Raw genomic sequence first — 13,238 nt, 5'->3', positions numbered from 1 at the left:
GTTGAGTCCGAGTCGAGTCACAAGTCATGCAAATTGTGACTTGAGTCCGAGTCAAGTCCGAGTCCTGGACTCGAGTTCTACAACACTGTCTCATACCATAACCTTCAGGAGGTGACAGAAGCTAATGTGCCCTGTGTGACTGGAGGGTTCATTGTTGATGTCTCATTGTCACACCAGTAGGTTTGGTAAGTTGGTTAAAAGAAAACAGATACCTTCTCATGCTGCATCCTAAAAAAAATAGTATGCACTAGAAGCAGTGATTCCAGACAAGCAGAGATTCAGTGTCCTGCATTTGAAACATAACCCTCAAATGCTACTGTTTCTGCAGTGTTTTATCTAAACAATTCCCACCTGACTGCTTAGACACAGTCAGTGTAATGTACTGTAATATTCTACTATACTGTCCTTGGCATTATTTAATGATAGGTAGGCTGACTACACATAAATGTTTCCCCTGATTCAACCAATTACAGTTGTCTTAAGGACCATATTCAATAGGGAGGCTTCATTTACTCATGATCATATCTAAGAGGCATGAATAATTAGTAGTAGTAGTTTTCATGCTATCATACTGAATGTAACACCTGGGTTATGAACGAGGGACTCCCACAGGAACAACCAACGTATTAGACCATTAGACCAAGAGGAAATTCCCTCATGGGCAGAGGGCAGACGCTGGTTTTGAAGTTTGCAGGCGGGGCTACCTCATCCCGTGACCATGACCGACTCATGTCCGCTACATGTACTTGTGCCTGACATATTTGCTAGATATAACCATTAGAAAAATATAACTGATATTTGTTCATGTTAAAAGGACTCTTCTGGTTTCAGATTGAGGTCTAAACAGTTGGATTAAAAAATCTGCTCAAGGCCATGCAAGAAGAAGAAATAAACAAACTTGTTGAAGGAAAAAGAAAAGTAGGGCAAGTGATTTTAAGGAATACAAATGAAATCCAAAGGTTAATTAGCTGTTTCTTTGCAAATGTAAGATAGTCCACTAGCCAATGGTTGTGGTTGTCACGACTTCCGCCGAGGCTGCCTCCCCTCCTTGTTCGGGCAGGCTTCAGCGTTCGTCGTCACCGGCTTACTAGCCACTGGGGCTCCATATATCATCATTCCATTTGTCTTGTCTTGTTCATTACACACACCTGGTTCTTATCCCCTCATTAGTCCATGTATAAGTGTTCCCTCTGTCCCCTTTGTCCTTGTGGGTGATTGTTTATTCGTGAGAGTAGTGTAGCTCGGTGGAGCTACTCGTACCTTGTTATTGCCGGGGTAGATATTTCCCCAGTGCCTGTTATTGTTGGAGCTACGGTTACCTTGTATTGCCAGGGTAGATTTTCCCCTGTGCCTGTTATTGTTGGAGCTACGGTTACCTTGTATTGCCAGGGTAGATTTTCCCCTGTGCCTGTTTCGTTTGTCACTTTCCAGCGCTATTTGTGTACGACGGAATAAATTCTACATTCGGTGACTACCCTCCAGCGCCTGACTCCTTCTATCACACTCATCACAGAATCACCCACCCGCTATGGAGTCAGCAGGAGAAGAGTGCATGCCTGGTGTTGTGGCACGGGTCCAGGAGCATTCCACGATGCTGGCCAGCTTGGGGGAAGCGATGGATCGGGTTCTTCAGGTCGTCCAATGCCTGGAGAGGAGAGGACACGAACTGTCGAGACCAGCTGGCCAACCGGATCCAGCCACCTACACCCCAGCACCCGGAGGGATCCAGATATCCTGACCACGGGCGTTAGACGGGACGGCGGCGCTCTGCCAAGGATTCCTCCTCCAACTGGAGCTTTACTTCTCCAGCATCAGGCCGGCGCCATCGGAGCGGGAGAAGGTGTCCGTCCTCGTTTCCTGCCTCTCAGGGAAAGCCCTGGAGTGGGCCAATGTGGTTTGGAACGGAGGAGGAGCCGCGTTGGAGGACTACGGGGAGTTCGCTCGCCTCTATCACCCGCCCGAGGGTTGAGATGCGGGCGAGCGGCTGGTCCACCTGAGGCAGGGGACGAGGACCACGCAGGACTTTGCGTTGGAGTTTTGGACTCTGACAGCGGGTTCCGGGTGGAACGAGCGGGCCCTGATCGACCATTTCCGGTGCCATCTGCGGGAGGACGTCCGACGGTTGCTAGCCTGCCGGGACACCATGTTGTCTTTCACGAAACTGGTGGACATGGCCATCCATTTGGGCAACCTGCTGGCAGCCAGAGGACGTCCTGGTAGGGGTCTGCCTGTTTCCACCCCGGGCGACTCGGATCCCGAGCTGATGGAGCTGGGTGGAGCTGCCATCCGAGAGAGCGGAGGACGACAGCGACAGTGCAACTCTGGTGGCACAAAGGGACAGTACACCAAACGTCGTAGTCAACGCTCTTTTGGGCCTGGAGGCGGCAGGCAGGGCACTCTCGCATCACCCCAGGTATCGAACACCCACACTCGTTCAGAGCCCTCTGCTGCACACTGTACCCTACCTATCAACTTTCCCGATCACATGGTAGTTCCCCAGTGTAAGGCGCTAGTCGATTCAGGCACAGCTGAGAACTTTATGGACAGGGCATTCTCATGCCGTCAAGGCATTTCATTGGTTCCCCTATCCATTCCACTCCCCATCAGAGCACTTGATAGTCGACCATTAGGGTCCGGGTCTGTAAAGGAAGTCACTGTACCAGTCACCATGATCACCCAGGAGACTCATTGTGAGCAGGTAACTTTTTTGATTATTGAGTCTCCTGCTTTCCCTGTGGTATTAGGTATCCCTTGGCTAGCACTCCACAACCTCACCTTCTCATGGCCACAGAGGGTTCTCACAGGGTGGTCGCGAGTGTCAGGGTAGGTGTCTAGGTGTTTCCGTTGGTGCAACCACGGTGGAAAGTCCAGACGGTACCTCCACCGTGCGCATTCCCCCCGAATACCATGATCTGGCGCACACATTTTCTAAGACACAGGCGACAAAATTACCACCTCATCGGGCGGGGGATTGCGTGTCAGGAGTCATGTGTACCCCCTGTCGCAGGCTGAAACGGAGGCTATGGAAACATACGTCACCGAGTCCCTGGGCCAGGGGTATATACGTCCCTCCACTTCACCCGCCTCCTCGAGTTTCTTCTTTGTGAAGAGGAAAGACGGTGGTCTGCGCCCGTGCATTGATTATCGATCACTGAACAAGGAGACTATAAGATTTAGTTATCCTATCCCCCCTCATTCCTTCAGTGATTGAGTCAATGCATGGGGCGCGCTTATTCACCAAATTAGATCTCAGTAGTGCATACAACCTGGTGCGTGTTCGGGAGGGGGATGAGTGGAAGACAGCATTCAGAACAACCACGGGGCATTATGAATACCTAGTGATGTCCTACGGTTTGATGAATGCTCCATCCGACTTCCAGTCCTTTGTGAATGAGGTGTTTCGGGACATGTTTGGTCGCGGTGTGGTGGTCTACATTGATGACATCCTGGTGTATTCTGTTATGTGCGCCGAGCATGTGTCCCTGGTTCGCAAAGTGCTTGCCCGACTGTTGGAAAATTACCTTTATGCCAAGGCAGAGAACTGTATGTTTTTTTCCAGCAGTCCGTCTCCTTCCTCGGATACCACATTACCACCTCAGGTGTGGAGATGGAGGGAGATCACATTTCAGCCATGCGTAATTGGCTGACTCCAACCACGGTTAAGGAGGTGCAGCGCTTCCTTGGCTTCGCCAACTACTATCGGAGGTTTATCCGGGGCTTTGGTAAGGTCGCAGCTCCCATTACATCCCTGTTGAAGGGTGGGCCGTCCCGGCTCCGCTGGTCTGCTGAGGCTGACCTGGCCTTCAGCAAACTGCGGGGTCTGTTCACCTCAGCCCCGGTACTGGCCCACCTCGATCCATCACTACCGTTCGTAGTGGAGGTGGATGTGTCCGAGGTAGGGATAGGCGCTGTCCTGTCTCAGCGCTCGGGCACGCCACCAAAGCGCTGCCCCTGTGCCTTTTCTCAAAGAAGCTCAGCCCGGCGGAGCAGAACTACGACGTTGGTGATCGGGAGCTGTTGGCTGTTGTCCGAGCTTTGACCGTGTGGAGGCATTGGCTCGAAGGGGCGAAACACCCTTTCCTCGTCTGGATGGACCACCGTAACCTGGAGTATATCCTGGAAGCAAGGAGGCTAAATTCTCGCCAGGCCAGGTGGGCCCTATTCTTCACCCGGTTTGATTTTACACTGTCATACATTCCGGGTACGAAGAACGTGAAGGCAGATGCACTGTCCCAGCTCTATGACACAGAGGAGAGGCCCAGAGACAACACCCCCATACTCCCGGCCTCCTGCAGTGTGGCGCCGGTAGTATGAGCGATGGACGCGGATATAGAGCAGGCATTACGCACAGATCCATCTCCACCTCAGTGTCCAGCTGGGCTGCGGTATGTGCCTGCTCTTATCCGTGATCGTCTGATCTACTGGGCACACATGTCACCCTCCTCTGGTCACCCAGGTATCGGTCGTACAGTGCGCTGCCTGACCAGAAAGTACTGGTGGCTACCTTGTCTAAGGACATGAGGGTGTATGTCTCCTCCTGCTCGGTGTGCACCCAGAGTAAGGCACCTAGGCACCTCCCAGCGGTTAAGTTACAACCTTTACCAGTTCCACAACGACCATGGTATCACCTAAGTGTTGATATTATTGACTGATCTTCCCCTCTCCCAAGGTAACACCAACATCCTGGTCGTTGTGGACCGCTTTTCCAAGTCTGCCACCTCCTTCCTCTGCCCGGTCTCCCCACGGCCCTGCAAACTGCGGAGTCCCACGTTCACCTCCAGCGCGCCGTGCGTCGTCAGAAGGCCAACGCTGACCGCCACCACAGTGAGGCCCCGGTCGTCGTACCGGGGGATCGGGTCTGGCTCTCGACCCGGAATCTGCCCCTCTGCCTGCCCTGCCGGAAGCTGAGCCCGCGGTTTGTGGGGCCGTTCAAAGTCCTGAGGAGAATCAACGAGGTCACTTATAGGTTATTACTTCCCCCTGATTACCGTATTAACCCCTCATTTCATGTGTTTCTCATCAGGCCAGTGGTGGTTGGTCCGCTCCAGGAATCTGAGGTGCGCAAGGTTCCTCCACCTCCTCTGGACATCGAGGGGGCCCCGGCGTACTCTGTCCGTTCCATCCTGGATTCGAGGCGTCGGGTGGGGGGCCTTCAGTACCTCGTGGAGTGGGAGGGGTACGGTCCGGAGGAACGGTTCTGGGTCCCGGTGAGGGATAACCTCGATCCCTCCCTGTTGCGGGATTTCCACCGTCGCCATCCGGCTCGCCCTGCTCCGCGTCCTCCTGGCCGTCCCTGAGGCCGGGGTCAGCGCGCTGCTGGAGCTGCGCGTCAAGGGGGGTGGGAGGGTACTGTCACAACTTCCGCCGAGGCTGCCTCCCCTCCATGTTCGGGCAGGCTTCGGCGTTCATCGTCACCGGCTTACTAGCCACTGCCGCTCCATATATCATCATTCCATTTGTCTTGTCTTGTTAATTACACACACCTGGTTCTTATCCCCTCATTAGTCTGTGTATAAGTGTTCCCTCTGCCCGCTTGGTCCTTGTGGGTAATTGTTTATTCGTGAGAGTAGTGTAGCTCGGTGGAGCTACTCGTACCTTGTTATTGCCGGGGTAGATATTTCCCCTGTGCCTGTTATTGTTGGAGCTACCGTTACCTTGTATTGCCAGGGTAGATTTTACCCTGTGCCTGTTTCGTTTGTCGCTATCCAGCGCTATTTGTGTACGACGGAATAAACTCTGCATTCGGTGATTACCGTCCTGCGCCTGACTCCTTCTATCACACTCATCACAGTGGTGCTTGAGGCTGGCCTCATCAAAGGCTCTCCAGTGGAAAGGTAATTTGTCTGGGTGATCTAACTAATGTATTCTATGCAGGGATACAATTATTCATATACTGTATGTATGATTTATTCATGGTAGAGTAGTGTAGTTTAATATACTTGACATTTCATCTACTGATTGTGAAACATCCCACTGGGCGCAGACGTCAGTTCAACGTCTAGTTTTTATTTACATTTGGTTGAGTTGTCAACTAACGTAAATTCAGCGTGAAATCAACAGAAAATGTCACAATGCCATTGGATGTAGATAAAAATTTGGGTGAAAAAATATGCAAAAATATGGAATATGTTCCGGGATTCTTCCGATGGCATTGAGGAGTACACCACATCAGTCACTGGCTTCATCAATAAGTGCATCGATGACGTCGTGCCCACAGTGACCGTACGTACATACCCCAACCAGAAGCCATGGATTACAGGCAAAATCCGCACTGAGCTAAAGGGTAGAGCTGCCGCTTTCAAGGAACAGAACTCTAACCCGGACGCTTATAAGAAATCCCGCTATGCCCTCAGACGAAACATCAAACAGGCAAAGCGTCAATACAGGACTAAGGATGAATCGTACTACACCGGCTCCGACGCTCGTCGGATGTGGCAGGGCTTGCAAACTATTACAGACTACAAAGGGAAGCACAGCTGCGAGCTGCCCAGTGACACGAGCCTACCAGACGAGCTAAATCACTTCTATGCTCGCTTCGAGGCAAGCAACACTGAGGCATGCATGAGAGCATCAGCTGTTCCGGACAACTGTGTGATCACGCTCTCCGTAGCCGATGTGAGTAAAACCTTGAAACAGGTCAACATTCACAAGGCCGCAGGACCAGACAGATTACCAGGACGTGTACTCCGAGCATGCGCTGACCAAGTTGCAAGTGTCTTCACTGACATGTCCCTGACTGAGTCTGTAATACCAACATGTTTCAATCAGACCACCATAGTCCCTGTGCCAAAGAACACTAAGGTAACCTGCCTAAATGACTACAGACCTGTAGCACTCACGTCTGTAGCCATGAAGTGCTTTGAAAGGCTGGTCATGGCTCATATCAACACCATTATCCCAGAAACCCTAGACCCACTCCAATTTGCATACCACACAAACAGATCCACAGATGATGCAATCCCTATTACACTCCACACTGCCCTTTCCCACCTGGACAAAAGGAACACCTACGTGAGAATGCTATTCATTGACTACAGCACCGCATTCAACACCTTAGTGCCCTCAAAGCTCATCACTAAGCTAAGGACCTTGGGACTAAACACCTCCCTCTGCAACTGGATCCTGGACTTCCTGACGGGCCGCCCCCAGGTGGTAAGGGTAGGTATCAACACATCTGCCACGCTGATCCTCAACATGGGGGCCCCTCAGGGGTGCGTGCTCAGTCCCCTCATGTACCCCCTGTTCACACATGACTGCATGGCCAGGTACGACTCCAACACCATCATTAAGTTTGCCGACAACACAACAGTGGAAGGCCTGATCACTGACAATGATGAAACAGTCTATAGGGAGGAGGTCAGAGACCTGGCTGTGTGGTGCCAGGATAACAACCTCTCCCTCAGCGTGATCAAGACAAAGGAGATGATTGTGGATTACAGGAAAAAGAAGAGGACCGAGCACGCCCCCATTCTCATTGATGGGGCTGTAGTGGAGCAGGTTGAGAGCTTCAAGTTCCTTGGTGTCCACATCACCAACAAACTATCATGGTCCAAACACACCAAGACAGTCGTGAAGAGGGCACGACAAAGCCTATTCCCCATCAGGAGACTGAAAAGATTAGGTATGGGTCCGCAGATCCTCAAAAAGTTATACAGCTGCACCATCGAGAGCATCCTGACTGGTTGCATCACTGCCTGGTATGGCAACTGCTCGGCCTCCGACCGCAAGGCACTACAGAAGGTAGTGCGTACGGCCCAGTACATCACTGGGGCCAAGCTTTCTGCCATCCAAGACCTCTATACCAGGTGGTGTCAGAGGAAGGCTCTATAAATTGTCAAAGACTACAGCCACCCTAGTCATAGACTGTTCTCTCTGCTACAGCACGGCAAGCGGTACCAAGTCTAGGTCCAAAAGGCTTCAAAACAGCTTCTACCCCCATAAGCCATAAGACTCCTGAACAGGTAATCAAATGGCTACCCGGACTATTTGCATTGTGTCGACGTAATCCCCCCCCACCCCCACCCCTCTTTTACGCTGCTGCTTCTATCCGTTTACTATCTATGCATAGTCACTTTAACTATACCTTCATGTACATATTACCGCAATTACCTCGACCAACCGGTGCCCCCACACATTGACTCTGTACCGGTACCCCCTGTATATTGCCTCGCTACTGTTATTTTTACTGTTATTTTACTGCTTTTATTTTTTACTTATCTATTGTTTACTTATCTATCGTTTACCTAACACTAATTTCTCTTAAAACTGCATTGTTGGTTAGGTCTTGTAAGTAAGCATTTCACTGTTAGGTCTACACCTGTTGTATTTTGCAAATCCAAACAGTTTACCATGTTGATAAAACGTCATCACATTGAATTTTTTAGTTGAAATGACGTGGAAACAACATTGATTCAACCAGTTTTTGCCCAACCACTACACTACTCAACCAGTTTTAACACTACGCAGGGATAAAATGATTCTGATATGTATAGTCGTGGTCAAAAGTTTTGAGAATGACACAAGTATTGGTCATCACAAAGTTCGCTGCTTCAGTGTTATGAGATATTTTTGTCAGATGTTACTATGGTATACTGAAGTATAATTACAAGCATTCCATAAGTGTCAAAGGCTTTTATTGACAATTACATTAAGTTTATGCAAAGAGTAAATATTTGCAGTGTTGACCCTTCTTTTTCAAGACCTGTGCAATCCGCCCTGGCATGCTGTCAAATAACTTCTGGGCCACATCCTGACTGATGGCAGCCTATTCTTGCATAATCAATGCTTGGAGCTTGTCAGAATTTGTGGGTTTTTGTTTGTCCACCCGCCTCTTGAGGATCGACCACAAGTTCTCAATGGGATTAAGGTCTGGGGAGTTTCCTGGCCATGGACCCAAAATGTCGATGTTTTGTTCCCCGAGCCACTTAGTTATCACTTTTGCCTTATGGCAAGGTGCTCCATCATGCTGGAAAAGGCATTGGTCGTCACCAAACTGTTCTTGGATGGTTGGGAGAAGTTGCTCTCGGAGGATGTGTTGGTACCATTCTTTATTCATGGCTGTGTTCTTAGGCAAAATTGTGAGTGAGCCCACTCCCTTGGCTGAGAAGCAACCCCACACATGAATGGTCTCAGGATGCTTTACTGTTGGCATGACACAGGACTGATGGTAGCGCTCACCTTGTCTTCTCCGGACAAGGTGTTTTCCGGATGCCCCAAACAATCGGAAAGGGGATTCATCAGAGAAAATGACTTTACCCCAGTCCTCAGCAATCCAATCCCTGTACCTTTTGCAGAATATCAGTCTGTCCCTGATGTTTTTCCTGGAGAGAAGTGGCTTCTTTGCTGCCCTTCTTGACACCAGGCCATCCTCCAAAAGTCTTTGCCTCACTGTGCGTGCAGATGCACTCACACCTGCCTGCTGCCATTCCTGAGCAAGCTCTGCACTGGTGGTGCACCGATCCCGCAGCTGAATCAACTTTAGGAGATGGTCCTGGCGCTTGCTGGACTTTCTTGGGCACCCTGACGCCTTCTTCACAACAATTGAACCTCTCTCCTTGAAGTTCTTGATGATCCGATAAATGGTTGATTTAGGTGCAATCTTACTAGCAGCAATATCCTTGCCTGTGAAGCCCTTTTTGTGCAAAGCAATGATGACGGCACGTGTTTCCTTGCAGGTAACCATGGTTAACATAGGAAGAACAATGATTTCAAGCACCACCCTCCTTTTAAAGCTTCCAGTCTGTTATTCTAACTCAATCAGCATGACAGAGTGATCTCCAGCCTTGTCCTCGTCAACACTCTCACCTGTGTTAACGAGAGAATCACTGACATGATGTCAGCAGGTCCTTTTGTGGCAGGGCTGAAATGCAGTGGAAATGTTTTTGGGGGATTAAGTTCATTTTCATGGCAAAGAGGGACTTTGCAATGAATTGCAATTCATCTGATCACTCTTCATGACATTCTGGAGTATATGCAAATTGCCATCATAAAACTGAGGCAGCAGACTTTGTGAAAATTATTATTTGTTTCATTCTCAAAACTTTTGACCACGACTGTATTATCTATTCATGGTAGATTAGTGTATTTTAATATTACTGACATTTCATCTACTGATTGTGAACAAATGACACTATTCTAATGTGATAGTATTGTACACATTACACAGCACAACAGCCAGGAAATGAACATATGAAATAGGAATATACTGTTTTGATAGGTTGTAAGTGGTTGTCATAGAACTGGATCTCACCATCACTGCGCAGCACCAGAGGCGTGGGCGGGCCCTGGACTCTGGTTTTGGTGACAGTATTGGTCACCACACAGGTGTAGTTGCCCACATCAGAAGGCTCCACTTTAGCAATGTATAGATTCCCCGTCTCCTGGGAGATAAAGCGTCGTGTGTCCTGCTTCACAAACGAGGGATACTCATTAAAAATCCAGGAGAATGTCAGATCTGTGGAGAAAGGAGAATAAATGTTTGAGATCAAATACAACTAAAATTACACCAGGGTTCCAGGGCCACGCTGACTCTCCTTATTAGAATAATACCACAGGAGAATAGGGAGAATACCAGTTTTGTCTGGTTGGAATTGATTTGGTGGTGTAGCAGGTGTGTGGGGTTGTTTGATTCTTCACCCTCCAAAGGGGTTGCAGAAACCCCACAGAGCTACACGCTAGGGTGAAAATTAATGATTGCTCGAGTGTGATGAGTTAGGAGGTGCTGTAATTTTCTGGACACATTTCAAAATTAATATTGTTTTGTGGCAGGGTTTATATTGTAAAAAAAAAAAACATATTGCATTTTGACGAAATCAGAGGACATTTTGTAGATAATACAAGGCCTTGAGATTGGCTGAATGTTTTATTTCACAGAGCAAACCAACTTTAAACATGCAATTCTAAGTTGTTAAGAATGACCAACCAGGAAGCCTAGTTAGGGTTTTGTTTTTGTAGCACACAGTTGGACAGCAGAGTAACATTACAAAAAATTATGGTTTTCTTGACACGACAGCGCAAGATAATACATTATTTGGGGAATGCATAAGCGATAGGCCTGATTTCTAAGGGACGATGGGCTTGAGCCGGCATCGTCACAAAATACTAGGTTAATTGTACATGTAAGTAAATATTAAAATAACTCTTACCATGATCGTAAAAATAACAATACAACATATAGTATACAGTACATTTGTAGGATCACAGGACAAGGCAGGATCTCAGATCTGCTGTGATTCACAGGATAACGAGCATCATGTTGGCTAGTAACTGTCAGGTGGGTCTCTCCAGTCATTCTCTTACTGTAAATGTCAGCATCTTTTTAATGTCACATCTTTTGTGGTTTGAGTCTTTCAAAAAGAACAAAACACACATTTTGAAGACTGACCTTTGTGATAGACACTTTGTTTGGCTATTCGTCTGGTGATTCATTTACTTTCTGTGCCTAGAGACTTCGGCTCCTTAGGCCGAAAGGATTCACAGAGGTGTAAAAAAAGGAAATGTTCATTCATTTGTATGCGTGACAGAGACAACTGAAATACTGTACATTCTTGAAAATCCTCTCCCATTCTGCATCTTTTGTAATGTTTTGTGTTAATCCAAGCTCACTGTTCCCACCAGGACTTTGAATGTGTCATCACCAAGAGCATCACCATCACCACCATCATCAACCACCATCATCGTCATTATTATCACCACCAACATCATCATCATCATCACCATCATCATCATCACCACCATCATCATCATCATCACCATGTAATTTAAAAGGTATGTAAAATCAGCTGTGATCCCATTAAACATGCTGTACCCTACAGCTAAACCATACTTTTAGGCTTCGACCTACTGCAAGGAACAAATGATAGACAGAGCCAGTGTAAGACGCATCGTGATTCGTGACAGTTTGATCTCAGCTGGGGTGCTTATCAAGAATACTGCTTTCAGGGTCATGTTATTTTTTTCTGTTGCCGAGCTCTCGTTTGAAGCTTTCAGGGACAAATGATTATTTCTGAATGTTCTGACATTCTAATCAGTGGCAGGCGGCCTGAGTGTTCCAGGCCTTCTAATTGACAGGCACGTACCTTTTCCCGCTGAGCCTAATCAAACCCATTCACTTGTTAGCTGGTTGGTAATTAAACAAAACAGTCTTGAAGGATTCCTCCTTTACCTTTTCTATCTGCCTGGTCATTTATCACAGCAGGCTTCGATGCATGATGCAGCTCGCTCACAGTCAGGAGTAAGTACAGTGAGGAAAAAAAGTATTTGATCCCCTGCTGATTTTGTACGTTTGCCCACTGACAAAGACATGATCAGTCTATAATTTTAATGGTAGGTTTATTTGAACAGTGAGAGACAGAATAACAACAAAAAAATCCAGAAAAACGCATGTCAAAAATGTTATAAATTGATTTGCATTTTAATGAGGGAAATAAGTATTTGACCCCCTCTCAATCAGAAAGATTTCTGGCTCCCAGGTGTCTTTTATACAGGTAACGAGCTGAGAGTGCTCCTAATCTCAGCTTGTTACCTGTATAAAAGACACCTGTCCACAGAAGCAATCAATCAATCAGATTCCAAACTCTCCACCATGGCCAAGACCAAAGAGCTCTCCAAGGATGTCAGGGACAAGATTGTAGACCTACACAAGGCTGGAATGGGCTACAAGACCATCGCCAAGCAGCTTGGTGAGAAGGTGACAACAGTTGGTGCGATTATTCGCAAATGGAAGAAACACAAAAGAACTGTCAATCTCCCTCAGCCTGGGGCTCCATGCAAGATCTCACCTCGTGGAGTTGCAATGATCATGAGAACGGTGAGGAATCAGCCCAGAACTACACGGGAGGATCTTGTCAATGATCTCAAGGCAGCTGGGACCATAGTCACCAAGAAAACAATTGGTAACACATTACGCCGTGAAGGACTGAAATCCTGCAGCGCCCGCAAGGTCCCCCTGCTCAAGAAAGCACATATACAGGGCCGTCTGAAGTTTGCCAATGAACATCTGAATGATTCAGAGGAGAACTGGGTGAAAGTGTGGTCAGATGAGACCAAAATCGAGCTATTTGGCATCAACTCAACTCGTCGTGTTTGGAGGAGGAGGAATGCTGTGCCTATGACCCCAAGAACACCATCCCCACCGTCAAACATGGAGGTGGAAACATTATGCTTTGGGGGTGGGGGACAGGACAACTTCACTGCATCAAAGGGACGATGGACGGGGCCATGTACTGTCAAAACTTGGG

The 13,238-nt window shown here is 48.1% G+C and overlaps 1 protein-coding gene across 2 annotated transcripts in view; it reads right to left on the bottom strand.

The window, feature by feature from the left end:
* The window catches only part of LOC121574819 (contactin-4-like), a 231,649-nt gene that overhangs the window by 78,429 nt on the left and 139,982 nt on the right, over positions 1 to 13,238 (bottom strand). For both annotated transcript variants that reach the window (XM_041887421.2, XM_041887422.2), the window contains exon 6: positions 10,250 to 10,453. In XM_041887421.2, the coding sequence (XP_041743355.1) occupies positions 10,250 to 10,453 (204 nt within the window). The remainder of the gene's footprint in view (positions 1 to 10,249; positions 10,454 to 13,238) is intronic.

Source organism: Coregonus clupeaformis, chromosome 10 (genome assembly GCF_020615455.1).
Source record: "Coregonus clupeaformis isolate EN_2021a chromosome 10, ASM2061545v1, whole genome shotgun sequence".
Lineage (NCBI taxonomy): Eukaryota > Metazoa > Chordata > Actinopteri > Salmoniformes > Salmonidae > Coregonus > Coregonus clupeaformis.
The sequence above is the reverse complement of the archived record's forward strand: the minus strand, read 5'-3'. Positions and strand labels throughout refer to the sequence as shown.